Here is a 26,803-nt window from a genome sequence, read left to right as displayed (position 1 = left end):
TGTCCAAATCCTTTATAAATTCCACCAAAAATTCAGAAAGCTAGCTTCCAATAACCACACCACATGGGAATGAAAGGCTCTCACAATGGAAATGAGGAAAGAAACAATACAGCCAGGCTTTTTTTTTAATAGTGGAGAGAAATATTTTTTTTCCTGACAATTACATGGATGCACGATTTCCTCATATATTTTACATCCAGAGATTTGCAGCACAACTGGGGAACATTCTTTGCTACAAAGGAAACATTATTTGGTAGGTTTTAAGGCTTTTGTTTCATGCTTGCTCCGATGCCAAAAGACTGTGATTATGAGCAGTTTCTTGGTATAATCTATAAACAATGCTATACTTCAAAATACAAATCTTGTAGGGCAAATGAATGTATGCCATGACTGCGTGTGAACAAAATTAAACTTTGTAAATAACCAATTACAATGACAAGTGCTTTTATTATGTGAGCGCAAAACCTATGCAGACCTTGGGATATTCTCCAAATTCAAACATGAATAAGGACTAGTTTTAAGATATGAACCCAGAATTATAACCATTATGCTAGGAAGACATCAGAAACTGCCTGGTATTGCTTTACAAATGATCTACTAATATCCTCCGCAGTAGCAAATGCTACAGGAATTATGATTTCGGATTTAAGTTTAGATTTTATTCTTATAGTTATCTACTAAGCAAGCCTAAATACTTAAATGGACTGACAGGTTTTGCATTATACTTATGAAAATTATTTTATATAAGTGTACAAGTCTGATGCAATTAGTCTCTCAGCTCCCACCTAGAGTTAGATATGGTGCCCCAGGTTAGTGTTCTCTCTATGTTGCCATTAGGAGATGCTTTTAAAATATTTGCACGCAACAACACTTGGCTGCGTTTATTAATAAACTGAAAAACAATGTATTACATAACAAAATTGAATGCATTTAAGTGGAAATAGCTAATTAGCTAATGTTTAATATTTAGAAAAAAAAAATTTTCAGTAAGTTGCAATCCTACAAATGGCAAGAAAACATCAGCAGTTCCTAATGTTAAGGGTTTGTATGTTAGTTTAATCATATGCACTGTGAGGAAAGGCCCATGTTCTTACCAGGCCAGAACACCCTTAAAGGTGGAAGGACAGGAGGAGACAGCTTAAACAGAGCTTCGTCTCCCCCAGAATGCTAGATGGCAGTAAACCCAGGTTTGGATCCCCTGTATGGGTACTTACAAGATATGCCTGGTATTGTAGTCCCAGAGGACAGCCTTGTTGGGTTTCATGGGACCTGGCAAGGGGAGCTGTGGGATATGGAAGTCCCTACTCCACAGAGGTCCAACCTCACCCACAAATGCTTCTGCACTGCAGTGTTATGTCACCAAAAACACTCTCAGGTATTAGATTAAAGGAGCTACCTGGATGAGCCAGAGTCTGTTGGAAGGTGGTGAGTCAGTGGTCAGTGAAAGACAGAGAGAGAGAAAAGTAAAAAAAAAGAATACAAAGAGTGTACTATCCTGGGCTTTATTGTACTTGTGGGTATGGTGGCAAGAAACACATACAGTATTGTGGAAGAGGTTTCCATAATAAAAGCCTCCTTGTGCTTGTACCTTGTATTTGTAACTGCTCGTGTTGGGTGTTTGGGAAGCTGGAACTCCCCCTGGTTTCCACACCACCCATAACTTAGCTATTATCTTTGACAATTGTCTAAACTTTAGTAGCCACATTTTAGGCTTAAGATGCCGTTAAGGTTGCACATTCTTTTGCAAATGGCAAATTTTTTCTCTCTCTCTTTTTCCTTTTAACAATCTGCCATTTTGATTAAACTTCTCCATCATAAATTTGGAATGTCATTAACATACTATGGATGTCTTATTGCTACTGAACTCTTCGGTGTCGTGATAGTTAATTGCTGAACACTCAGGTAGGAGGTAAACAGCCATATGGCTATGGAGGGAAATCCTGCTTGGCTTATAACCCAAGCAATAATGGGAACCATTTTTTTTTTCCTCCATGGCCAGTAAAAATAACAAACACCTCTGTATTCCTACTTTTGTGACACACTGGAACCCTGTTTAGGGCCAGCATTCCCTGCACCCAATGTTGGCAGGATAAACACAAGTCTCCCGCAACCCTGAACTGAATGAAATGGCTTTATTAACATTATAAATTCACTAGGTGTGCTACCTGTCTAAAAATGGTTGAAATGTAAGTAATCAATGTAGACCTCAGTGTTAACATTTGCTTTGTAGCGTGTCCATCCAGATGTTATGGCTCTGTCACATACCATTTGGGACAGGATTCATAAAAGTAGTGCTTATGTTTATGTTGTGCCATCTGTGCAATAGCAGAGACACAGCAAATGGACAGACACACAGATACTTGTACTGTTAGTAATGTGGATATTTTACTATTTATTAAAATTCAGTTCATTTGAGAACCAAAATTTATAAAAGTACATATATACTGTATATAAAAAAAATAAAAATGCAGAGTGATGCATTAGAAAATGCAGCTGTCCCATATACACAAACTATTATATTTAGTATTTATTTTGCATATCTATAAGCTTAACTATATTCATAATTACTGTATATTGCTCCGATACTTTTAAGTGGAATTTTAAGAATAAACTAAAGAATGTATGTTTCTCTGTAAATAATACATATAATTTACAGCACTCTGGGCTTGTGATGGCAAGTCATTTAAAACACAAATTTGTGCAACCTTTTTGAGCATCAATGTTTTTGCGTCATTCTTTACTTAACTCTTTTTAAAGTAGAAGCAGAAAGTAAAAATGCTAGATTCCCCTAAAAGTTAGAACATTGTAGTGCAAGGTCTAATACAAGTACTGAAAAATGTAAAAATACTAAAAGTTGACATTAATAACCCATTTTCTTATGTTTTGAAAAGTGAAAAACATACTTTGTTAAACTCACCTGCAGGTTTCACTTCTGAAAAGAAAGTGCCCACCTTCTTTCCTTCAACAATGTCAGTTATGACATGCCCTGTAACTTTTGGATGTGTTCCATTTGCAATTACGACAGATGTCCCTCCTTGCAAAGCCCAGAGAGCAGCCTTTACCTGAGTAAATGATCATATTTAAAACAATTTGCAGTTAAATTTAATCTCAATATGGCATATCTCTATCGTGAGAAATACTTGGTAATTATCAAAAAGAGTCATTAAATTAGGTAGAAATACTTGGTCATTATCAAAAACAGAGTCATTAAATTAAATGCATACCATCCATATAAAGAATTAATGCACTTTCAATCGTGTAGTGTTCTTAGCCTGGAAATCTAGGAATGAACAAAGCTTTTATTACTCACCTAGTGTAACTATTTGTCATTTGTAACTCAATTTTCTTCAAAAGGGAATACTTTTAGTGTACAGTGGAGTCTTATGTTCTGTTGCATGCCATCACAGCTATATTCTTTAGATCCACTAGGATCTAGGTCAGATGTGTTCCAGAATTTTAAATATTTTCTGGAACCGTATGAACCTAGAGTTTTCTTTGGGTGAGGTCATGGGTATTCTGCATGGTATGATGATACGCAAAGGTGTCTGGGTATGGATAAGGAAAGTGGCATTTTTAATGTAAACCAGGCTCAAGTGGATAAAGGTTCAAAATGTACATTTGCTAGCATATTCATTCTTCATTTCGTATTGCTGAAGATAAATCTAAAGAGGTTTTTGACTTTTTACCACACCACTCTTGAAATTAATTTATTTTGTAAATTTTAGATATAGAATGGTGTACCTGTACCACAGTTCAAAATACTTGCATACAGTGGTGTGCAGTCCTCTTGAAAGTTATGTTTCGGCATAACAAAAGATTTGTACACATATTTATCATTTCAGTATTTTTAATGTGAATATGTATACTGTAACAATACATTTCCAAACTCAAAATAAACCATTTTCTGTAGATATTTAAATGAAGAAGAAAAACTCAAAAGTATTCAAGCCCTACACATTAAGGGTGTACTCACACTGGCAATTCATTCAGTGCCTGAGCATGTTTGTCCGCATGTAACCCTGCAAAGTCTAATTCATTTTACTAGTGTGATTGCTCTGTGCCGGGCCAACTGTAACATGCCCTGACCTGCTTGGAAGAGGTGGGCCCGAGCATGGTTCAGTAGCATTCAGGAACAGTGTGATTGATAAATGTGCCCGAGCACGGAAAAGAGACATGACGTCAATAATGAAACAAGTCAGATAGTGCAATTCTCACCATAAAAATCTTCTCGGACGTGCAGCATGATTAACAACAAAATGCTCCGCTGCACACTCGATAAATCTGTAATAGGATGCAATGCTATCCTGCCCTACTGACTCCAAAACCACCACAAAATAAGATAGATCATGTTGACACAGATGCTGTCACACTGTGTTGAGATATTGTATTGGCTTTACACAAAGCTGAATTGTCATGACGAAAGTGTGCCTGGGCCCAGAACGTTAAGCGTTGTGCGAGTGCAGCATCTCCAGGTCAGCAGGGTAGTAGGGAGGGGGGACAAACGCGCTTGGGTACAGTACGGAACAAATGTGCCAAGCGTGACTACACACTTTGTTAAGAACACTTTTGCTGCAATAACTGCCTTAATTCTTTGGGGTTAAGTATGTATCACTTTTGCAGTGTTCAATAGTGATTCTTCCCCATTCTTCTTGGCAGAATTGATAAAGATTCTCTAGGTTGGTGGGATGGAGCCTCTGAACAGCAGGTTTCAAACAGTGCCACAGATTCTTAATAGGATTTAGATCAAGGCTTTGACTTGACCATACCAAAACATTAACCTTCTGATCAATTCCAGTGTTGCTTTGGCCTTATGCCTAGGGTCATTGTTATGTTGTAAGACTAATCTTCTCCCAAACTGTAGGTTCATAGCATACTGTAACAAGCTCTACTGCAATAGTATGTGGTATTTGTATCTATTGTCCCTTCAACTCTGACAAGATTTGCAATCCCAGCATATGAAAAGCATCCCCATGGCATGATGCTGCCATCACCATATTTCACCATAAGTATACAGTTTCTTTAGGCATGGGCAGTGTTAGTTTTACGCCACACATACCTCTTTGAAATCTGGCCAAAAAGTTCTATTTTGTCTCATCTGACCATAAAACCTTCTTCTACACCTTAACTTAGTCTTTCTCATGCTTTGTAGCAAATGCCATACATGTTTTTATGTGGACCTTCTTAAGAAATGCCTTCTTTCTTGGTACCCTCCCGTAGAGGTCTGTTTTATAGAGAGCTCTTTTAATTGTCAATCTGTGCACCATCACTCCAGTTTCAGTCAAAGAGCATTGCAGACATCTGAGAATCATGGATGGATTTTTAACAGCCTCTCTCACCAGTCGAAGTCTTGCACTGACGTTTAGTATGGAGGGACGGCCTGTTCTAGTAAGTCCGTGTGCTGTGATGAATCCTCCACTTTCTGATGATTGATCCAATAGTGCTTAACAGGACAATCAAGCTCTTAATATTTTTTGTAACCATTTTCATAGACTTTCTCACATCAGCAGATTGTTCCTTTGTCTTAATTTTTGCAGTGATTGTCGAACAAAGACTATGGCCCTTACAAAGGGTTCTTTTTATATCCAGGACTCACAAGTAATACCGAATTATGTTTAATTACGGCCAAATGACCGTCAACTTTGTGTTGTTTGTTATTAATTAATTTATTCAGTATTTACACAAATGACAAATTATGTACCAATTTTTTTAATGCAGAAAATTATGACGACTTTCAAGGGGAATGAATAACTTTTGCATGCCATTGTAAAGCGGTGTGTATATGAATGATTTCCTTACTTATTTGATTACTTTTGGTATAGTATGTGTGTATGTCCCCTAACGATGTCCTGAGTATATTTTTTTAATCATCTGCATATAATGAGTTGTGACAGAAGAATAGCAAAAGTTTGACATTTTGATTTTCTTTAATTATATTCATCTGTTGATAGTTAATGTACAATTGTGGGGAGAGACTTTGAAATCAGTAAAGATGTGAACAGTGACTAGGTCCAGTAAGGAAATGTGTGTTCTGAAACATATATGGGAACACAAATTAGCTTTTGGGATGTGGTAGATCTAAAGATAATAGAATATACTGAGAAACCGGTGCCTTTTTTTTTTTTTGATTTTTCAGCATTATGAAAAAAAGTGCACTTTAAAAAAGTGGCTGCATGCCTCTTTACTACCAGGTATCTTCTTAACATACGCATGATAGTAAATAAAGCAGATTTAATTTACCGACTTTTCAGAATTTTGGAATCAACTAGGTACAGAAGCAGCAGTTTTAACAACATCGATAGGTAGTAAATTTGGAATTACCAACAACATTTATTTTTAGCAATTTTACAATACCTTCTATTATGGAATTGCAATAATCACTTACCTTGGCTTCCATCCCTCCGATACCAACACGAGACTTTGTTCCAAACGTGATGGACTGTTGATCACCAGGATAAAATATATCTATTAATTTTGCATCATCAGAGCCAGGTGGACTATCATAGAGCCCTTGAAAACAATAAAGTTATTGTACTGAATTACATTTTACAATACATTTCATACAGACTGAGTATATCAATTATGAAATATAATAAATTAACTGTTTCTTCCTTTTTTTTCCACTGGTTTGAGTTAACATGTGTTCAAATTACCATCATCACCAGTTTAATGGCCACTCATTCTTTTCATATAATCTAACATCAACTACATCTTTGGTCTCATCCCTTCACACTCCATCTTCATGCATTCAATGAGTCTCTTTTATTCCACATGCCCAAGCCACATTATTCTGTTTTTGTTTCCTCAGCACAACACCACCGTCTTTTTTTCTCTATAAATCCTTCTCACTTTATGAAATTCTACATATCTATTTAATCATCATCATCTCTGGTATTTCCAGTTCATGTTCAGCTTTCTCTGGCCATGTCTCTCCCTTTATGCATACTACACCTTATAATGCTTTTGTTCACAATTGATATTTAGATTACATATCTATGCAGCTTTTTTTTTTTTAATTAATTACAATACACAGAATACAAAAACATTCACATATCAAGAATTTTGTCATTATCGTCAAAATCAAAACAAATTGCATCTAATATCATATTAGAGGCTATTCCAATATACAATACTGGGAGTGCAGAATTATTAGGCAAGTTGTATTTTTGAGGATTAATTTTAATATGGAACACACACAGTGCTATCAGTCAATCCAAAATGTTAATAAACCTGAAACCTGAATGTTTCACAACGGAAATGTGAGTGTGAACATCATCAGGGGAATACATATGTGCGCACAATTATTAGGCAACTATCAGTGTGCAGATTTATTATGCAACTAAAGGAAAAATGAAAATTTTCCCATCTCACTTGTTTATTTTCATCTGTTATAGTGAGAATAATAAACAAACACCTCAAAATTTACAAATAAACATCTCTGACATTTCAAAAAAAATAAATCAATCAATCAATAACCAATATAGCCACCCTTCTTTCCAATAACAGTCATAAGCCTTTCCATTCATGGAGTCTGTCAGTTTCTTGATCTGTTGACGATCAGCTTTTTGTGGAGCAGTGACTACAGCCTCCCAGACACTCTTCAGAGAGGTGTATTGTTTTTCTCCCCCGTAAATCTAGCGTTTAAGAAGTGCCCACAAGTTCTCGATAAGGCTTAGGTCAGATGAGGAAGGGGGGCCATGTCATTATTCCTTCATCTTTAAGGCCTTTACTGGCTGGCCACGCAGTGGAGAACTTTGATGCAAGTGATGGAGCATTGGCCTGCATAAAAATCATGGTCTTTTTCCTGTATCACTGTTTGAAGAAAGTGTCTTCGAAAAACTGGCAGTAGGTTTGGGAGTTGATTTTGAGTTCATCTTCAATGCAAAAAGTGGAGCTCTGTGCCCGTTACTGATCCACAGGTCCATCCATCTGGTCCATCAAGAGTCACTCATCTCATCGGTCCATAAAACCTTTGAAAAAAATCTGTCTTCAGATATTTCTTGGCCCAGTTTTGACGTTTCAACTTATGTTTCTTGTTCAGTGGTGGTTGGGTTTCAGCCCTCCTTACCTTGGCCATGTCTTTGAGCACTGAACACCTTGTACTTCTGGGCACTCCAGGTAGGTTGCAGCTCTGGAATATGAAAGTACTGGAGGATAATGGGTTCCTGGTAGCTTCACGTTTGATTCTTCTCAAATCTTTGGCAGCTAATTTGCGTCTTTTGTTCTCAACACGTTTCTTGCGACCCTGTTGACTATTTGCAACAAAATGTTTGATGGTTCTGTGATCACACACCAATATCTTAGCAATTCCAAAAGTGCTGCATCCCTCTGAAAGACTTTTTACAATTTTTGACTTTTCAGAGTCAGTTAAATCTCTTTTTTGGCCCATTTTGCCTGAGGAAAACTAGCTGCCTAATAATTCTGCACACCTTGATATAGGGTGTTGATCTCCTTAGGCCAAACCCTCCCTCATTACACAAATACACATCACCTGACGTGCTTAAATCCAATAAGCATTCAAGTTGATACAGCTTGGAGCTGGAATATACGCATAAAAATGATGATATGGTCAAAATACTCACTTGCCTAATAATTGTGCACACAGTGTATAATGAATACATTTCATTTTCAAATCATGTGAAAACCATGTCCATACATTCTCTTACCTACATATTAGACTAAAGTCCTTTTAAATGTTTCCATCCCTATTTATAAAGCAGTTTCCTTTAAAAACACGTATTTTGTATTCCCTAATATGCACAAGCCCTTTAATCTCTTCCTTGGATGCAGCAGAAAAATCCTACTTTTTAAATTCTCTTTATTTTCTTTTTTACCGCCTTCTCCAAACATTTTCACCCATTTCACCCCTCAGGTCACATTTCTGCCGATTCCCATATTCTCATCTTTGCCATACTTATTAGCATCCTGATCAAAATGGAAGAAGCTCAAGAGAAGCCATTTTCTCTTGGGCCAGCTCCTCCCAAAATATAACAAATGAAGTAAGCCCTGTACCACTCTCAGAAACCGTTTCACAGCAGCACACACTCCTTGTGCCCACCGACATTTCCAAAATACGTATTCAGTTGTTTCCTCTTGATCTCGGACACTTCTTGTCAGAGACAAATTGCGACTATACAGTCCATCTCTAACTGACAACTATACTTGCCCCATTAGATTATTCAAATCTATGTTAGTAGAATTCTTTATTCAGTAGCCACTATTATTTACACCCATCTAGTAACAGGAGGGACCCCCTTAGACTCCTGAATGTTTTTCAACATTCCTTAAGGATTTTTCTTCCATGCAGACTCAATGGTATCAAACAGTTTCTACATATTTTTCAATCACACCTTCATGCTACAAATGTTCAGTTCCCCCTTAAACCAGTAGTGCTCTATGGGTCAATTTACAACTGTGGTGCAGCATACCTGAGCAAACTGAAGTTACTGTTATGCTAGAGGAAGCAGCTTGAGAAGATTTGTGTTATTCTGCTGGTATAATCGATTTAAAAAGGGTACATTGTGCCCATAAAGGGATGCCTATGACTTGGTATGCTATGTAATTTAAAATGATGCTTAAATAGTATTAACAGGTCTAAATATGTGACATGAAATCCATTAAACACAAAGCAAAATACATAGGTTCACAATATTTTTGCCAACAACCTACATTTCAGGGACTAAACTGAGACCATACTAACATTGTTCCAATCATAACGAGTCTATTTCGGGTGATTACTGGGAACGTTATGACAAGGCAATCAGATATGGAGCATGGCATGATTTTCTGCTGATGTAGCTCAAGATTCAAGAGTATTTATTGTCATTTCATCCATATATAGTAATGCAGCATACAGTGAAACGAAACAATCAACTACATCAGGGTTAATATGTTGTTTTTTCAGAATGAGAACACAAACTAAACATGGGGAACTTTAAAGATAATTATGGCCTTAATACAACTGCATCTTTTACAAATTATGTCTGCAATATAACCTTTAATCAAAACATTTCTTTTACAACTGAGGGATTTTGCTAAAAGAAACCTAGACAACTTTATTAATTTAACAACATAGCATAGATAGTACCTCCAAACTTTGCCATCTCACCCCCAGCCCTAAAATAATCTGAGGCAGCACAGGGAATAGAACATGTTATTCAGAGTTTCTGATAATAAAAAGAAGTCCACTATCAACAAAATACACTCCTGATCAATATGCACAAAGCATGGCCTAACTGAACCTGAATTTGGCTCATTTGAACGGTTTGAAAAGCTTATTAAAACGGTGTGCATTTTTAAGACACCAATAGTAAAAACCTATCAAGGAACTGCCTCACATTTTGTAAATGCCACGTGCTTATTTCTTATTGGAATAAAATTCTGTCTTATTTATTTGTTCTGAAATCAAAATAACCACCTAACTCAATTTAGGATAACACACAGTGAGACTATATTATATTGGTATTGGTATATATATTATGGTGACCTGCACTACAATATAGCTCACTGTTTTACTTCACTTAACTGGATGATTTTAAGCCACCAGCCCACACCTGCACAGGAGGGAGAGGATTCCTATTTTGCTTACAATAACTGAACAAAAATTAAATTTACAGAGAACTGTCAACAAACTATTTTATAATTTGGCAGACAATTTATTAAAGCGGTCCTTCATTAAGCACTCAGAATCTCTCCTCTCTAGGAGTAACTACTGCATACATTTCCACCTTCCAAGAGGGGTTGAGTAGGGAATATCAGATTGTATATAATAAAATATAGCATCAAAGGTGTGACCAACATATTTTTTTAAAAATGACATAATTAAATACAATTGCACATTTGTTTTTTCAAGGATTACAATAATTACTTAAAATAAATACTGCATTATATACTAACTATATAGTACTTCCATTACAAACATGACTAAAACATACAGTATTTCCAATATAATATGACTAACCTTCTACATCAGATAATGCAATAAGAAGATCTGCTTTCATTTCAACAGCCAAGCGTGCTGCCAAGCTGTCATTATCCTTGATGCTGATGACCTAAAATAAAATGGGAGGGGGGGATGAAACTTACTGCATCTTCACTTCTTTATTCAAAAAGCATTATCATCAAAAACTGTTGCTTCACTAGCTTAAGCAAAAGCTACACAATAAAGCCATGCCACATTCATATAAAGAACAGTACTCAATGCTCTAATGGTTTAATAGTTCAACCTATTGTTACTTATTTGACGACCTTTACACAGTCCTCAGTAGGTTATTTCTAAAACTAGATACAGGTAGCCACATCCATTGCGTGAAATATAAGCCCTTATATGAAGATATTTGAGGAGCCATATTTTCAGCAATATCTTGAATTAAAGTGTCTCTTTAAGAGTTGAACATTTTCTTGCATTGCATGAAAGAAATAGAGGATCATTATTTCTTACAAACGGTTTCTTTAACTATATGGAAAACTCTCAAGTCAAGGTACAGTGTCTCTTGAACTTTAGATCTGGACTTTTAATTGATCATTTGCCAAAATCCAGAATGTAATCTCATTAGTTATTTTGTGTTACACTTGAATTATTTTCCTGTAATAAAATCAACCTTGAGTTCAACTATTCACATATATAAGTTCTCCATATTTTCTTTAGAGAATTCCTGTTTACAATGACGTTAATGGGTCTGTTTGCAACATTACTGGCCCAAAAACTTTGACCTATCAGTATTTTTGATGGGAGACATGATCTTTTCACTAAACACAATGATCACTTAATCTCCTATTTTTATTATTATTTAAATAAGATGCACTCCAAGCCTAATTCAGCTATTCACCAATGGTACTGTATATAGTTGTGGAATCATACTTTGGTGCACATTGCTCTATTCATCATTTTGAACTAATTGGAGGAATTTTTTTCATAAATGTATTTTGTGTAAAAAAAAAAAAAAAATTCATCCTGTGCAACCCTACCCAAACTGGAGACATATAAAAATCATGTAACAAAACAAGAACAGATATCTCTAGGATAATGAGACATCAAAAAAGTTTTTTTTATATAAATACAGTATTAATAAATTCTTCCCAGATTCCATAAATCTCAACAAAAAAAAACTAAATTTTGGGATGTTCTTCATTGACATAAAATAAAAAAAACAACAACAAAAAAAAAACCTAAAACTAGTTAGGATACGACACCCTTTTGTTACAGCTGGGTAATATGACAAAAATATCAAACTTTTTGAACTCCTCAGTAACAACCATCTGATAAGCCTTTTATTTTGACAGTTAGTTCAGTCTAGAGGGCTGCATGGGGCCATCTTCCATCTGTATTGTAAAGAATTAATTTCATATGTTGTATTTAAAAAGTTCACTTTTAACATATTTGCAATCCTAACTACTTTCTGAATCCACTGTATATACAAGTATGTTATATGCAGAAAGTAACAACTAGCACATTTTTTTTACTAAAACTACAAGCAGAATTTGTAAATGTTGTTAAATGGTTACTTATCTTGTATGAGGACTAACAGAAAGTCAAATGTACTTCAATAAGTTAAACCATATTTTTGTTTATCACCAAAATCAACTAATGCCTCTTTGAGACAGACAGCATGCAAATTTGCTTTCACATTCACCAATCAGAAGGCCAAAAGCACATTTATTAACTGTTCTAAGTTATAAAATAAGCACAAAAATGACATGCTTTACTAATGCCACCTTAGAAAAGCTCTATATAGAGTGAAACTGCCATTCATCAATAATTTTTACTCCCACAATATAGAAGTTTAGGCTTTTTTAATAAGTAGGAAAAGTAATCTATGAGTAGAACCTGCGCAATTTCAGAAGACGCACATAAAATGATGATATATCGAGAGAGAGAGAGATAGAGAGAGAGAGAGATAGAGATAGAGTGATCCCTCGCTATATCGCGCTTCGACTTTCACTGCTTCACTCCATCGCGGATTTTAAATGTAAGCACATCTAAATATATATCACGGATTTTTAGCTGGTTCGCGGATTTCTGCGGACAATGTGTCTTTTAATTTATGCTACATGCTTCCTCAGTTGGTTTGCCCAGTTGACTCTCTGCGCCTGACGGAGGGGGTGTGAGCAGAGGGGCTGTTTGCTTAGAGGATACGGACGCTCCTCAAAAAATGCCACTTTATCGCGGTGCTTCGGCATACTTAAAAGCACGTATTGATTTTTTGATTGTTTGCTTTTCTCTCTCTCTCTCGGACATTCTCTGCTCCTGACACGCATTCTTTGAAAAGTAGGATATGTTTGCATTCTTTTAATTGTGAGAAAGAACTGTCATCTCTGTCTTGTCATGGAGCACAGTTTAAACTTTTGACTAAAGGGTGTTATTTCATGTCTAGAGGGCTCTAATAATGTTAACAGTGTGGGGGAGTTTATAGGGCTTAAAATATATGAAACTAACCACACAAACATATGGTTTCTACTTCACGGATTTTCATCTATCGCGGGGGGTTCTGGAACACAACCCCCGCGATTGAGGAGGGATTACTGTATATATGTTTTTTTTTATAACGAGCCCTGCAGTATGAAGATTTTAAAAGAGTTCAATTAACATATCAAATTAATATAATTTTTTAAAGAGTGCACAGTTTAATAGAGTTGTCAATGGTGCATATTTGCTTAATGTCATACAATGTTTCTGTGCTTATTCTGGCGTTCTTTATGTTGATTGGCTGCCAAAATGTCCCTCACTTTGCAGTACTTGCAACGCAAAACTTTGAATCAATTTGAAAACTCAGAAACAACTTGTAATTAGCCACACACTGAAATTCACCTAAGGTAACAGTTGACGTATCTATACAGTAGTGAGATTTTAGCAACTACAGTACTTAAAGCCTACCTACCTTTAAGCAACTACATGATCCTTTCCTCTTCCCCAAAGCAATAAAATGACTAATAAAATAAAACTAATAAAAATGTTCTAGGGGAACATGTGACTTAATTCTGCGGAGATTAAATCCACTAATCGACAGTAAAAACAGATCTGCAAAGTGATATCATTAATTACAAATGTAAAAAATAATTAAAAAGTATTAATCCCTGTTAATTTGGCACATCTAAATCAGGAGGCCACCGGGAGATGCTGGAGGAATGAAAAACTGCATTGCCTTTAATTGGAGAGGCTGAACATACAAAAATTGTTGCCTGGAGAGTGCAAAAAAAAAAAAATACTGTGAAAATTAGAAAACAACACAACACTTTAAAAAGAATTGGCCAGAAGGCACAGATGAGACTCTTAAGTTGGCTAGAATATAGTTCCATGGCCATCAGAATAAACATAAGCCAAACACTTTATCAAAAACATACCATCCCCACTGCATGGTAGAGGCAGTGTCATGCTATAGGCATGCTACTCTGCACTGGCTCTGGAAGGCTGGTACGGGGACAGGGTGAAACGAATGGAGCAAAATACTAGGAAATTAAGGAGAAAATCCTGTTGCAGTCTTCAAGAAACTTGCATCTTGGCAGAAAATTTGCTTTCCAGCAAGGCAACAACCATGAACAAAAAGCCAAACCTAGACAGGAATGGCTAAAAAACAAAAATGTTAATGCCCCCGATAGTCCAGATCTCATTCCAATACAGAATCTGCGGCTGGGTTTGAAAAAGGCTGCTCACTCACAATCCCTAAGAAACCTGACAGAGCTTGAGTAGTTTTGGAAAGAAGAATGTGGAAAACTCTGTAGTCCAGGGGCTTCATGTATAAATGGCGCGTACACACAAAAATGTTGTGTAATCCTGTTTCCATGTTGAAATCGCGATTGTATAAAAGCTAATCTTGTCATAAAGCCACGCACATTTCCACGGTAGCTCATACCCTGGTGTACGCAAGTTCTGCGCTTGGTTTTGCAGACTGGTGGCACCCAGCGTCAAAGCAGTGCAACTGTTCCTGTGTGGTTACCCTCTTTACTACACTGAAATTAACCGCATATTGTTTAATGCATCTCATTGTAATTAACCAGTAACAATATAACGGTCCATGGAATGGCCAAACTATTCCAAATACCATAGCTGCTTTAGCGTTGTTACTATCACTGCACCTTCTTTTTCTTCCTTCAGCTGCTCCCGTGAGGGGTTGCCACAGCGGATCATCTTTTTCCATATTACTCTCACTGTACCACTTGGCACAGCTGATCGGAAAGAGAATTATCGGTATACAGCATCAAGCACACACGCTGCCTCAGCCATGCTGCCTATCTGAACTGCTCTCACACGGCAAACGCTTCAAAACCTGTCCTGTACGGACAGTTTCATTCCAAGAACTATAAACGCACTCAATCACTCCATGAAGTGCTCCTTGTAGAACTGTTTGTACTTATTAGTACAATCACCTCACTGTAAACTTGCACTACAGTTATAATATTGCACAACCTGAGCCACTTTATAAAGAGGGTATTTATATATGACGACGATATTATTTTTAAGATAAAATTCATCAAAATGTTTATCATCTTATACAGATAAAACTTTAACTTCATTTAAATAATATATATTGTTAATAACTAAACATGTGAGGAGACAGTGTCTCTGCGCTAGCAAGGAGCTGGCGCTCTGTTCACGGATTGTTCCTGCCTTGCAATGTATGCTTGCTGGGACTGGCGTGACACTGGAAGGATAGAATAATTAAACATGTACTATAAAGAAATTTCAATGTTCCTTAAAAGTTTTGAAGAATCGGAGTTCTAAGCTTACAGATGGCTTAACTTCTATTATAGAGCTGATTGTGTGGCGATTGGGTATTTGGAGAAAGAAAAGTAAGGACAAGAATTGGAGGTTAGTACATTTGAAAGAGACAGTACTGCTGCAATAATTATTTCATCGAAGGTCACGCACAATCACTGCGCCACCGTGTTCCCATGCTTAATAACATGCTTTAACTCCTATCATCATGAAAATGACATCAAGTATACATCTAATTATTCAGAGAGCTGTAATATTACGAATGTAATGGATTCTGTGTCCTGTAGTGATTCACACACATAGAAGATCAAATACAAAACAAAGCATTTAACATGCTACCATAGTTACAATGGGATTTGAGAAACTAGTAAATTAAACGGTTTAAAAATGAAGTTTATGATGTTCTACTTTAATGACAAAATAAACTACGTGATTAATGTGGAAATTGAGATTTTGTGCATTTTTTTCCCCACTGTGTCCCTATTCTTTTTTCTTTTCTCTGTACCCTAATAAGCTTTCATGTGACACTCAGACGGTGGGCTACGACTTGCCTTTTCACGCCGACTTTGATATCTGACAACTTCTTTTTTATTTCGGGCACTGAAACTTTGTGAACTTGAGCTTTCAAATTTTTCCGACACTCTGTTTCACTTGATCAATTTTCTTTTGTTGTTTATACCACTGTTTAAACCAACAAATAGTACGTTTTTCTTTGCCTCCACTTGGTATTCGCTGAACGTCTTCTATTTCCCCCGGTGCTTTTGCCATTGCCTTTTCACAGAACGCTGAGCTTAAGGGCTATTTATATTGATTTGCATATTCAAAGAGGAAGAATTCTGGAAGGAGACGGGGCGGGACAGCAGGCGCATGCGTTACTTTTCATGCTGACCGGGACTTATGTAGCGGTAGAACAAGGATGTTGCCGTTCAAACAGATTTATGCATAAGCACATTTCCGCTTTGTGCTTACGCTATGTTATAGTGTAAATTCTATGCATGGCGTTATGCATGAGACCTCTGTGCACACAGACTTAAAGTTTGTCATGGCTGCCAAAGAGGAGTCCACTAAATACTAACTTAAATACTTGTGCAATTAATCATTTTGTGTTTTATATCTGTAATTAATTTAGAGATCAGTTTTTAATTTGACATAAGTAGTCTTCGGTTGATCAACGTCAAAAAAACAAACTAAAATCTACTGTGATTTAATGTCCTAAAACAATAAAATGTGGAATATTCCAAGGAGGTAAATACTATTATGCTGTGAGAGTAAACCTTACTAACCAGAATTGGTTGGATGGATGGCTGGATTATGACTGATTCTAAAGTTTATGCAGTTAGGATGTTCAAGAAACATGTTATTGGCTCACCGAGAATAAAAAGGAAAGCTTTAGCATGCACTAAATACACTAACCTGTCAGCAGCCGCATGCACCTTCACAAAAGCAGGATACCCTCCCAGACACCCTTTAAAAGATACCCACATTTACCCCCTGCAGATCACTATTTGGCTCTGGAGGGGGAACAACAGCATCATTTGTGTTAATGATTGGGACGATGTTCATTCTTAGTAGCTCATGGAGAGTGCTGTTCAGATTTCTTCTCTTTTGATCATCATGAAAATCCAAATTTGTAACCAAAATCTAAACAAAAAGAAAAAAATATTTTTATTAACAGAATGCAGTCAAATATAGCTTTAAGATGCATGACAAATGGGCTATTCCAAACTCAAAGTCGCGAGCAAATCTAACATTAAGTTTACATAATCAATGGTATAGAAATAAAGAACAGGCATGGAGTAATTTGCAATATACAGCAAAGTAAAAGGATATTTACAAAAATAAAAATTGAAATATGTCTATATGAAATTAAAAATTCAGGAATAGCTTACCTGTGCTGTGCATGTGCTGTATTGTGTGAACATTGCTTCATAAAGTGCCATAAGACCACTCTGCCCTGCAGCTGCACATGCACGTGCTTCAAGCACTGGGACCGACTACAAAAAATAAATAATTTAATCTGAGAAAGAATTGTCAATTCAAAGTTTAGCTAAATGCCCAATACAATTTCTTTAAATTTCTTTAAGTCACTTTATAAGCTAGTTATTAACTGACCTAAGCCCCTCCCTATTAAGCAATCCAAATAAAGAAAATGAATCAGTGAAAACAGCCTCATAATATTTTGATAAGCAGCAATATTTACAGCAATTTCAAACCATATTCAGTAATTAAACAAGCCCTAGGATTCTCAAACCCCAAAACACCCCAACATGGTATCACGTAGTAGTTTAACAAAAAACCTTCTGCATCGGAAAGTATCTTAAAAATAAGCAAGAATATGTAAAGAAAATAAAAACTAGACATCACGTTCTTTAATTTTTCGCTATTTTCAGCACATCAAAATGAATCTAATGATATTTTTCCTACAGAATGAATATATTTGGTGAATGAATTAGGGTGTGTATGTGTGTAAAAATAGCATACTATGTGCCAAATTGTGCCAACATGTTTTGCAAAAATTCAAATTTGACAAAATATTCTACCAACACCTGCAAAAACAGTATAAAAAATTTAATATAATGCAAAAATTAGAAATGGCAAGTACAACATGGGTATACCACATATCAGTTCAATTTGAGGTACACATTTTCTTTAGATCTGTGGGTTGAAAATTAAATACAGTATTTTTTTTCTCTTTCTTTTGTCCAATAACTACTACAAATGTAGTAAAACTGAATTTTTACTACTCCTGTGTGAAAATGTGCTCCATCTTAATTAACTTCCTATGACAAAACCTGTTGAAAGCCAATTTCAAATCATACATGTTTTAGATGAATTTTATGTCAGAACTTGGCCTGGGCCACATAGACTATTCATCTTTTAACTTCTGAAATATTCTAATTCTGATCAGACATTGCAGTCCCTTTTGAATTAAGCTCCTTTTCAGTATTTTCCAATATGCAAATTAGAAATTGTGTTAATGGAAAGCTACCTAACTTTCCACACCTAGCACTTACACCATTTCCATCGGCTATACTGGTTAGTCTTGATTAAGACTAAGACAGCTCAATAATATGTACAAATATTTAAAACAACCTACCCTTCAAAGATCCCAAGTAACATAGGAAAAAGGACGTTTTAATTGGCATGTCTGAAAAGCAGTGGAACTTGGGCAGGCATAGAATAAACTAGTTCTATATGTGCCAAGCATTCCATAATCCAGCTAAAGGTCTTTTATGAATCACATTTATTCTGCCAAAAATTGTCCAAAATATACCCAGGTCAACACCCAATCTGCGAGGGTTACCATCTAGCTTAAGTTTCACTAGGCCATCTGTTTTGAAAATGCACAAAATTAACATAGTTTTGGAGTAAAATCTTTACATACTTCTCATACAGCCTTGGTATTTCAATCACTCCAAAACCATTAATGGCAATATTTATGCACGTAGGCATAATGCCGTAAGGCATTAAAGTGCATAGGGATAAATTGATTGTAATAGCCTCTACAACACTAGCATGCAGACTTATTCATCTCAACTGGAAAAATCCAACCTATTCCTCTATAACTCAGTGGGTAAGCATCATTCTACATCTCATTTTAGAAAAAATATCAAAATTGTCTCTTACAGGACATGTCTAAAACCATGGAAAGAATTTATTAATACTTTAGAATAAGTATGTTTTTTGTGGAGTGAGGGTTACATTTTTTTGTTTTCTTTTACTGTATTTAATTCAAAGTAAACTGTATGCGGTTATTTGTTTGATTAGTAGAATGGTGTTGCTCCAGTTTTCAGAAATACTCAATCATACATAGACCAAATAGAGTCAACAATCAAATTGTAGTATGGGTTTTCTAATTTAAGAGGAATTATGGAAAGAACATGTAACCTCCACATCTAAACTAGGATTGAAGTACAGGACTTTGGAGAAGTGATGTTAATCTAATCAATAAGTCACACATTTCTGGGAGTATACTATATCAGTAATTTCCAACTTTTTAATTGGAAGAGAAAGGGTTACCTGTAAGGTTACAATGTAACTCGAACATCACTTACCTACATTATATTCAGAGGATGCTGCCATTAAATCGTTATGTATACGTACTTTTTACTATCTCCATCTAATATAAATGTGTGTGTGCATGTTTGTCCGGAAAGCAAATCCACACCACTGAGCCTACCTCTGCCAAATTTTGCACAAATTTCCCATTTGTACCTGTAAAGTCTATGTTTTGCTATGAAATTTGGTTCACCATCACCATAAGTAATGGCCTGAAGAACTATAGGATCATGCCTCTAGATCTCTCCTCTGATAGCTACCATAGTTCCTACAAACCTGGTTCCAAGTTCTCCCCTAAAAAGCCAAACAGACCATAAGACACATGCCCTCCATAAATAGGACCACAAACCATCGTGGGTTCAAGAAAATGTTTTGCTGGGGGAAGCAAAAATGCAAAATTTGTTTTTGGGCTGCCATTTACATACTTTGTATAAGGCAAGGCATTCACACAAGTCAAAAACTGCAAGGATGGACCTGGGTTCCGACTTATCACAAACACTGGGAGGCCAAGAATTTTAGGCAAAAACAGAGACAATAATTGAATAACAACAACAACAACACTCAAAATGAAGAAAGATTCGGCAAAGTAAGCTGAAATGATCAATACTGCAACAGGGCTGTAACTGTCTTTGAATGCATTACTAAAGGCTAATTTTCGAAGTATAAGCATCTCTCAAATGGGCTTACAGTAAAACTGCACACAAAACATTGCACTGCTTGCCCCTTGCATGCTAAAACATTCTCTATGATTGGTCTCTTACTGGAACAATATTCTGGCACTGTACACTGATCAAATGGTAATACTGCATTAGTTGCATAGGTCAAGAAGAATTAGTAAACAGGAATAATACACAAAATAAAGATAGCCATTATACTTAAATTTTGTTGAATTTTTTGATTAGGATAGTCAAGTAAATTTCAGAGACGTTGATCTAATTTATATCTTTATGATTAATCGTGTTGTATGATAAGATTATTATTTTGCCACAATCATCATAACCTTCCTTGTTCACTGTAAATAAATAGTTCACTGTAAAACTGATCATGTCATCTAAAATACAAAGTGCTGCAGTGAATTCCAACATTATACAAAAAAACACCACCATACAGATAAATAATGGAAACAAACTTTCAGTACTAATTAAGAGGTTTGGTAATGTTCAAGTGACAGTTAAAACACTGTAGTGGTATGTATGCCTTGTGACAATAGCAGAACAAGGGCAGACAAACAAAATAGAAACGTATAAAGTGACCCGGAACAATAAAATCAAATATGTAATGACTATCCTGTAAGTAAAGGTGTCTTTAGTTTAATCAGTATTGATTTCTTACTATAATTATATGTAATAAAACTGTTATGACTCACCATTTCCTTAAGCTGGTTTTGACCAGAGTGTAGTGCCTGCCTTACACTCTGAGAAAGCAAGATTTCATGCCTCAAACGTTGCTTTCCAAAAGCAACTGCACCACTTGTTACAATCATCATCTCTCTGCCTTGATTCTGTAATACTGCAACCTGAAGTAAAAAATATTAATTTCATCAGAATTAAACCGACACTGTATCAAAAAAATATACATATAATAGACGTAAAAAAACGGTTGAATTTACCTGCTCAACAATTGATGCCAGACGTCCAAGCGCAAGCCCACATTCATCTCCTCGAGTTACAACAGCACTACCAAGCTTCACCACGATCCTCTTGGCATGCTTTAACTCACTTCGATGAGCAAATGACTTACCATGTGTCCGGCTGAGAGGGACTGTAATAAAAGGAATGTTACTCCAATGTCGAATAGTAGCGTTTCTGAATGATGAATTGATCACAGGTAAATCTAAAGAGGAAATGCAAAAAGCAAATGAACACACCCATGCAAAACTGCCAAGCAGAGCAAAACACAGAAAGATGTAAGATTGTAAGTAATGAAAAAGCACCACAGTTAGTATGCTTCTTCTGCCAACTACTTTTTCAGGCAGATTTATTTGTTAATCCAGAAATGCTTATTTATGGCTTACAAGCTAAAATGAAGAGGGGGAAAAAGCAGCAGCCAAAGCATAAGACACCATATTAAGCAACATTCAAACCAATGGAGCTCACAGAAAATCAGCATAAGCTTCATGTCACAAAGTATGGCGAGTCTGTGATGCGCAAACAAAAACACAAAAACAAAACACACACAAAATAAACATGCTAATTTGATACTTCAGGTGACCTTAAAATAGATATCTAAGGCTGAAACAGTCACCATGATTACTTCTGATAATCATTTTAAAAGTTTAGCATATTGGTTGTCCCTAATAATGTATTTGACATGACCAAAATAGAATGAATTGACTTTCTTCATTCGCCTAATAATTTGAAGTAAACTACTTCAAGGTGTACTACTCAATATGTAAAGAATACTGTATTTATTAAGATATCCTAATAACCTGTTGTACATCAGAGTGTATTACATCTGCATAAGCATCCAAGCCTTAAGACAACTTTTTTAAATTTATTTATTTAAATCGTAATATGTTTATCTGAAGGGCACATGTAATTTTTTTTGTTCTACTACATCCAATTAAAATCCTGAATAAAAAATTGGTTAAGTTTGCTTTCTACAGTTTTAGATTGACAAGTTTTTTGCCAATTGTGCAGCGTAAGCAAAAATGAAAACAAGATACAATAATCTAAAATGTAAAACAATATGCAAGGTTAAAAAAAAAATAAGTGCAGGAGTGCTAATGTATGCAAATATATTGCATCTTGTAGAGCAGCTTGTTACACTTAATTTGACTTCTCATGTGCTTTGTAAAGCATATTCTGATGATTCACTCTACGCAAAAATACTGTATAACATGTTGGTAAGTTGCTTCAAAGAAAACCGGGCAAATCACAACGCGTGAATTGTGGTAGCTCAAGTATGCAGCACATCAAAAGTTTTTGTAGTGTTAATCGGAATTTTACTGAGGAATTAAACTTGTCGCCGATTCGTTAAATGAGTAAGTCAAGTTTTCTTCTACCTACGAAGAAATTTTCTTTCATTTTTTTTTTTTTGACATTAAGGAAATTGCGAAGATTTTTAATTTTAAATACACTGGTTTAGAAAACGAGTGAAGGTATTATAGGGTGAGGGGCGGGTGAAATTAAATGGCACGATGGTGGGTTTGCCTCTGGAACCAAAACTGGCTCTAGTTGTGACATATTACCTCTCAACCTACAAAGTTCAAAGATGCCAAATGCATTACTTTTGTTTTACTTCAACCCATACATTATGTACTGAGTTGTCATTGAAAAATAAAAGTACTCTAGATGAAGTGTGTCAGAATAGAAGATTGGAAATTAAAAGAGATAAACAAATGCTGTTAGCTAAGTTGTAATGAACAGCTCTATAAACATCAACTCTGCTGTAGACTAAATTCAGCTGTGAGTACAACAGAAAGCATTAGTATATTAGTATGTGCTTGTGAAAAGAATAGAAAAAGAGAAGGCGAAAAAAAAAGAACTGCCACATCAGCAACCCCAAAACATTGACAATAAAAATTTGCACAGCCTAACCTAAATAGATTAGAAAAGAGGTCAATGAGAGCAAAAGGTTGTTAGATTTTATTATCTGAAAACCCTGATGACGGGCCATTTAAGTCCACAGGAAAGAATGTACTACTTCATCTCACAATTCTAGGTGCAGCTGGAAGTACCTCAGTGCACAGAATATTTTCCGCTTTTTATAAATACCAGTCGGGTAAATTAAGGCCTGAATGGAAAAATTAATGCAGGAACAATATACAACATATTTCCAAGACTTTTTATGCATACATATAATTGCACTATCTAGGAATATGTTAATGTTACAAGATGTACTAAAAATGTTACGTTGTCTAAATAACATATCTTATAAGTGATCTGAAGTTACAAACTATAAAAATTACAGGAACGGACAGTTAAAAAGCAAGAACTTGCCTTTTGTAAACAGCAATGGTTTTCTCAGAGGTCAAAGCTCAGTTGAAAACCACAGTTTAACAAACAGCAGTATGTACTGAGATAATACAACACTGTTGTTGCTGAAATATTTCTAACTTTTTTAAAGCAAAATACTACAAATGAGCAATTTTATCTGTTTTGTTCTAATTTTCCCTGTAGACGTAACTTGAATGCATGAAAACCAATAGATCTGTTTTCATACAAAAAGCTCTCATTGTATAATAAACAAACACTAGACAGACTAATAAAATCTGCTTCATGTACAGTTCAGCACATACGATTTTAGAAATTGTTAAATAGGTTGTTTGAAAAGGCTTCAGAGTTGACTACTAATTGCACCACTTTCTGTAGATTACTTTACTTACATTTTGCCTGTGAAACACCTCGAATAAACTGTGGACATATTCTATATCGGAAATAAACGTTAGTTCCTTTCAGCATGGAGTTGAAATTCAATCTGTACAACATGATTTGAATTCAAGTGGAAGAACCCTGGATTCTAGGAAGCAACAAAAAGAATACATTTACTTCTTAATTAATAGTTCCAAAGATATGCACATGATAAAAAAGTGGTAACTGAAAGCTAGGTACAAAAAATGCATTGCAAGTGCTGCTCTAAACTAACACACTTTAATTACATACAGTATCAGCACATTCAGAAATGTGTTTACTCTTACAAAATATGATTTAAGTAGCTCTTCCCTCATCAAAAGAGAAATAAAGAATAGTCAGTCATTTTCTGCTTAAGATAAAAAAAAAATGGCAAAAATTTAACAAATATCAGTACCTGTGGTTGTAAACTTTTTGTCCCCCCTTTCTCTTTGAAGTAGATGCTCAGTAAACTTTACAGGTCTTTCTTCACTGGGTATTCCAAAGTGAAATCTTTGTGAAGCCTTTCATTAAAATTCCTGAGAGGAAAACTGGAACACGGATTATCCAATAAGAAGACAGAAAGGGCCGTCTCTCAGACAGAAGAGTTTTATTACAGTATGCACAGTCAGCAGCTGATGAAACCTCTATGAACCATTACAGCACAACAAAAGCTAAGCTTTTGGTGGTAAGCTCGAAGTCGTAAAGCATTTTATTACATCTGCACCAGCTTAAAAATTGGGTGCATTTAATGCCGAGATTTATTACTTGAGTGTCACAGTTACTAACCAAAGTTGCAAGAACCACCTCTGTACTGCGTGGTGTGCTTTGTATAACAAAATAACACAAGCAAACACTGAAATGTTGCGGTTCTTTTTATTTATAGAGGTTATATGAAAGTGTAGAGACAATTCAAGGAAACTGTTTATTCACTGGACCGTGTCAGTATATTTATAATGCACTAACGTCAATACTTTAAAGTGATCTATGTCACATTTAAAAAGCTCATACTCGGTACGCTTAACAAAAAATACAGTTTAATAGTCTCACTTGAATTTACGTATCAGTTTGGTTTAAGATTAAACTTTTAAACGTCGCTAACGTTGACTTTTACTGAAGTAAAACAGAATTGTAATTTGGTATGCAAATTATCCACGTGGTCTAGATCGACACGTTGACATATTGTTTAAACATAAAACAATGCCTGCTGATGAATACTAAAACGTGCAGGACTAAGAATGTAGGAATATGAACCATTTCAAATTATGTTGTCTATAATGGTGCTTAAAGATTGAACAAAGCACAGAGACCAACGTAATCGACCACACACCTTCACAACTTTACAATGTATTTCTCAAATTAGACCACAGTGCTAAATTAAGAATGTGTCTAAACACTGCAGTGATTTGTGGAAACGAAGGAAGTCATGAGTAAGAAGAAACATTAAGTATCGATTTTTAATGAATTAGTTAATAGTGATTGTATGAAAAAATTAGATTTCAAAAGACGCCGCAAATCCGCCATCCACGTTTACAATTAACTGACGCATTCAACACTACACGCGTTGAACTTGACACAAGGAGGAACTTCAACTTGCCGCGTCTTTTCTTATACCTCATTTTGTGCTGATGCTACCCACATAAAAAAAAGTCGCCCCCAAAAACGACTACCTTACCTTTTTACACAACTCGATAACAGTCCCGGATAGCTTTATACAAATCATTAATATTATCATCCAGTAGCCAACTGAGTCTATTTACATTTTCCGGCCTCTCTTCTACGAGCAATTCTAAATCTTTTACGCAATTCACGTAATTTGAAGCTTAACATCCTGAGGCTGCGGAGAAGGCTCTGAGACGTTTACGGAACCTCACAGACGCACGCGTGGAATTGCAATGACGTAATCGCGTAATGAATTGCGCATGTGCATTCACACGCTGGTGCTTAGAGTTCGAATGGCGTTTAAATACATCATCCGATTTCCCAAGCGTCGGGCGTGTGGCTTCATCACTTGCATGGGTTTTCGTGCCCCAGGCAAGGTAATTTAAAACAATTACTACAGAGGACTATGAAAAACGGTTTTAATGGTAATTCACTTATTTGTTTTTCAAACTGTCTCCTAAATTCTGATCAAAATGCCCTTTTCATTAAAATCTGGTAAATGTTATGAACTACATTTTGTGCATGAATATAAGTTGTAGAAATAAATATTGCTATACAAATTCTGTCATTTAATAAAATACTGTCCAGAATAGAAAACACAATCCCCTCTGAAGTTTTCACTGCTGTCTATTGACCCACCCTTAAAGATAGGATATTAAATTATCTTTGAGGGAAATTTGTTCCCAGCAGGAAAGTACAAAACAAGAGGCACCGTTACGCAGATACAATAAAATATGCAAAAACACAACTGAAAACTAGTGTTATCATAAATACACATTCTCAAGATTTGCGTAAAGAGTAATTACCTTTAATAATGCATAGTAATAATTAAGAATTCTGCAGCATGCCTACAAGTAACAGAATTCAAAATGCTTATAGTCCTAGGAATAAAACAGTTCTCAAATCTGTTGCTTTTTACCTTTGGGAACCTAAATCTACAGCCTGATGGCAAGAGTTGAAATTTAGGAGAAAGGATAGCTACTGTTTGACAGAGTGAAATCCACCTTCTTTCTGACTTATTTGAAATAAGTGACAGCAGTTT

At 35.6% G+C, this 26,803-nt stretch overlaps 1 protein-coding gene across 3 annotated transcripts in view; it reads right to left on the bottom strand.

Moving 5' to 3' along the window:
* Positions 1 to 25,994, bottom strand: part of aldh18a1 (aldehyde dehydrogenase 18 family, member A1) — a 35,540-nt gene extending 9,546 nt beyond the window's left edge. Inside the window, exons 1-10 of one of the 3 annotated variants that reach the window (XM_039776148.1) lie at positions 25,775 to 25,994; positions 24,518 to 24,650; positions 24,096 to 24,229; positions 21,378 to 21,601; positions 21,135 to 21,284; positions 17,599 to 17,703; positions 17,192 to 17,350; positions 10,958 to 11,048; positions 6,383 to 6,507; positions 2,918 to 3,062 (exon numbers count right to left, since the gene is read on the bottom strand). In XM_039776148.1, the coding sequence (XP_039632082.1) occupies positions 2,918 to 3,062; positions 6,383 to 6,507; positions 10,958 to 11,048; positions 17,192 to 17,350; positions 17,599 to 17,703; positions 21,135 to 21,284; positions 21,378 to 21,601; positions 24,096 to 24,198 (1,102 nt within the window). In that variant the 5' untranslated portion in view covers positions 24,199 to 24,229; positions 24,518 to 24,650; positions 25,775 to 25,994. The remainder of the gene's footprint in view (positions 1 to 2,917; positions 3,063 to 6,382; positions 6,508 to 10,957; positions 11,049 to 17,191; positions 17,351 to 17,598; positions 17,704 to 21,134; positions 21,285 to 21,377; positions 21,602 to 24,095; positions 24,230 to 24,517; positions 24,651 to 25,774) is intronic. The other 2 variants (XM_039776155.1, XM_039776163.1) reach the window with 2 other exon arrangements.
* Between the last annotated feature and the right edge of the window lie 809 nt (positions 25,995 to 26,803).

The sequence above is a fragment of the Polypterus senegalus genome, chromosome 1 (assembly GCF_016835505.1).
Source record: "Polypterus senegalus isolate Bchr_013 chromosome 1, ASM1683550v1, whole genome shotgun sequence".
NCBI lineage: Eukaryota > Metazoa > Chordata > Cladistia > Polypteriformes > Polypteridae > Polypterus > Polypterus senegalus.
This window is presented reverse-complemented; position numbering and strand designations above follow the sequence as displayed.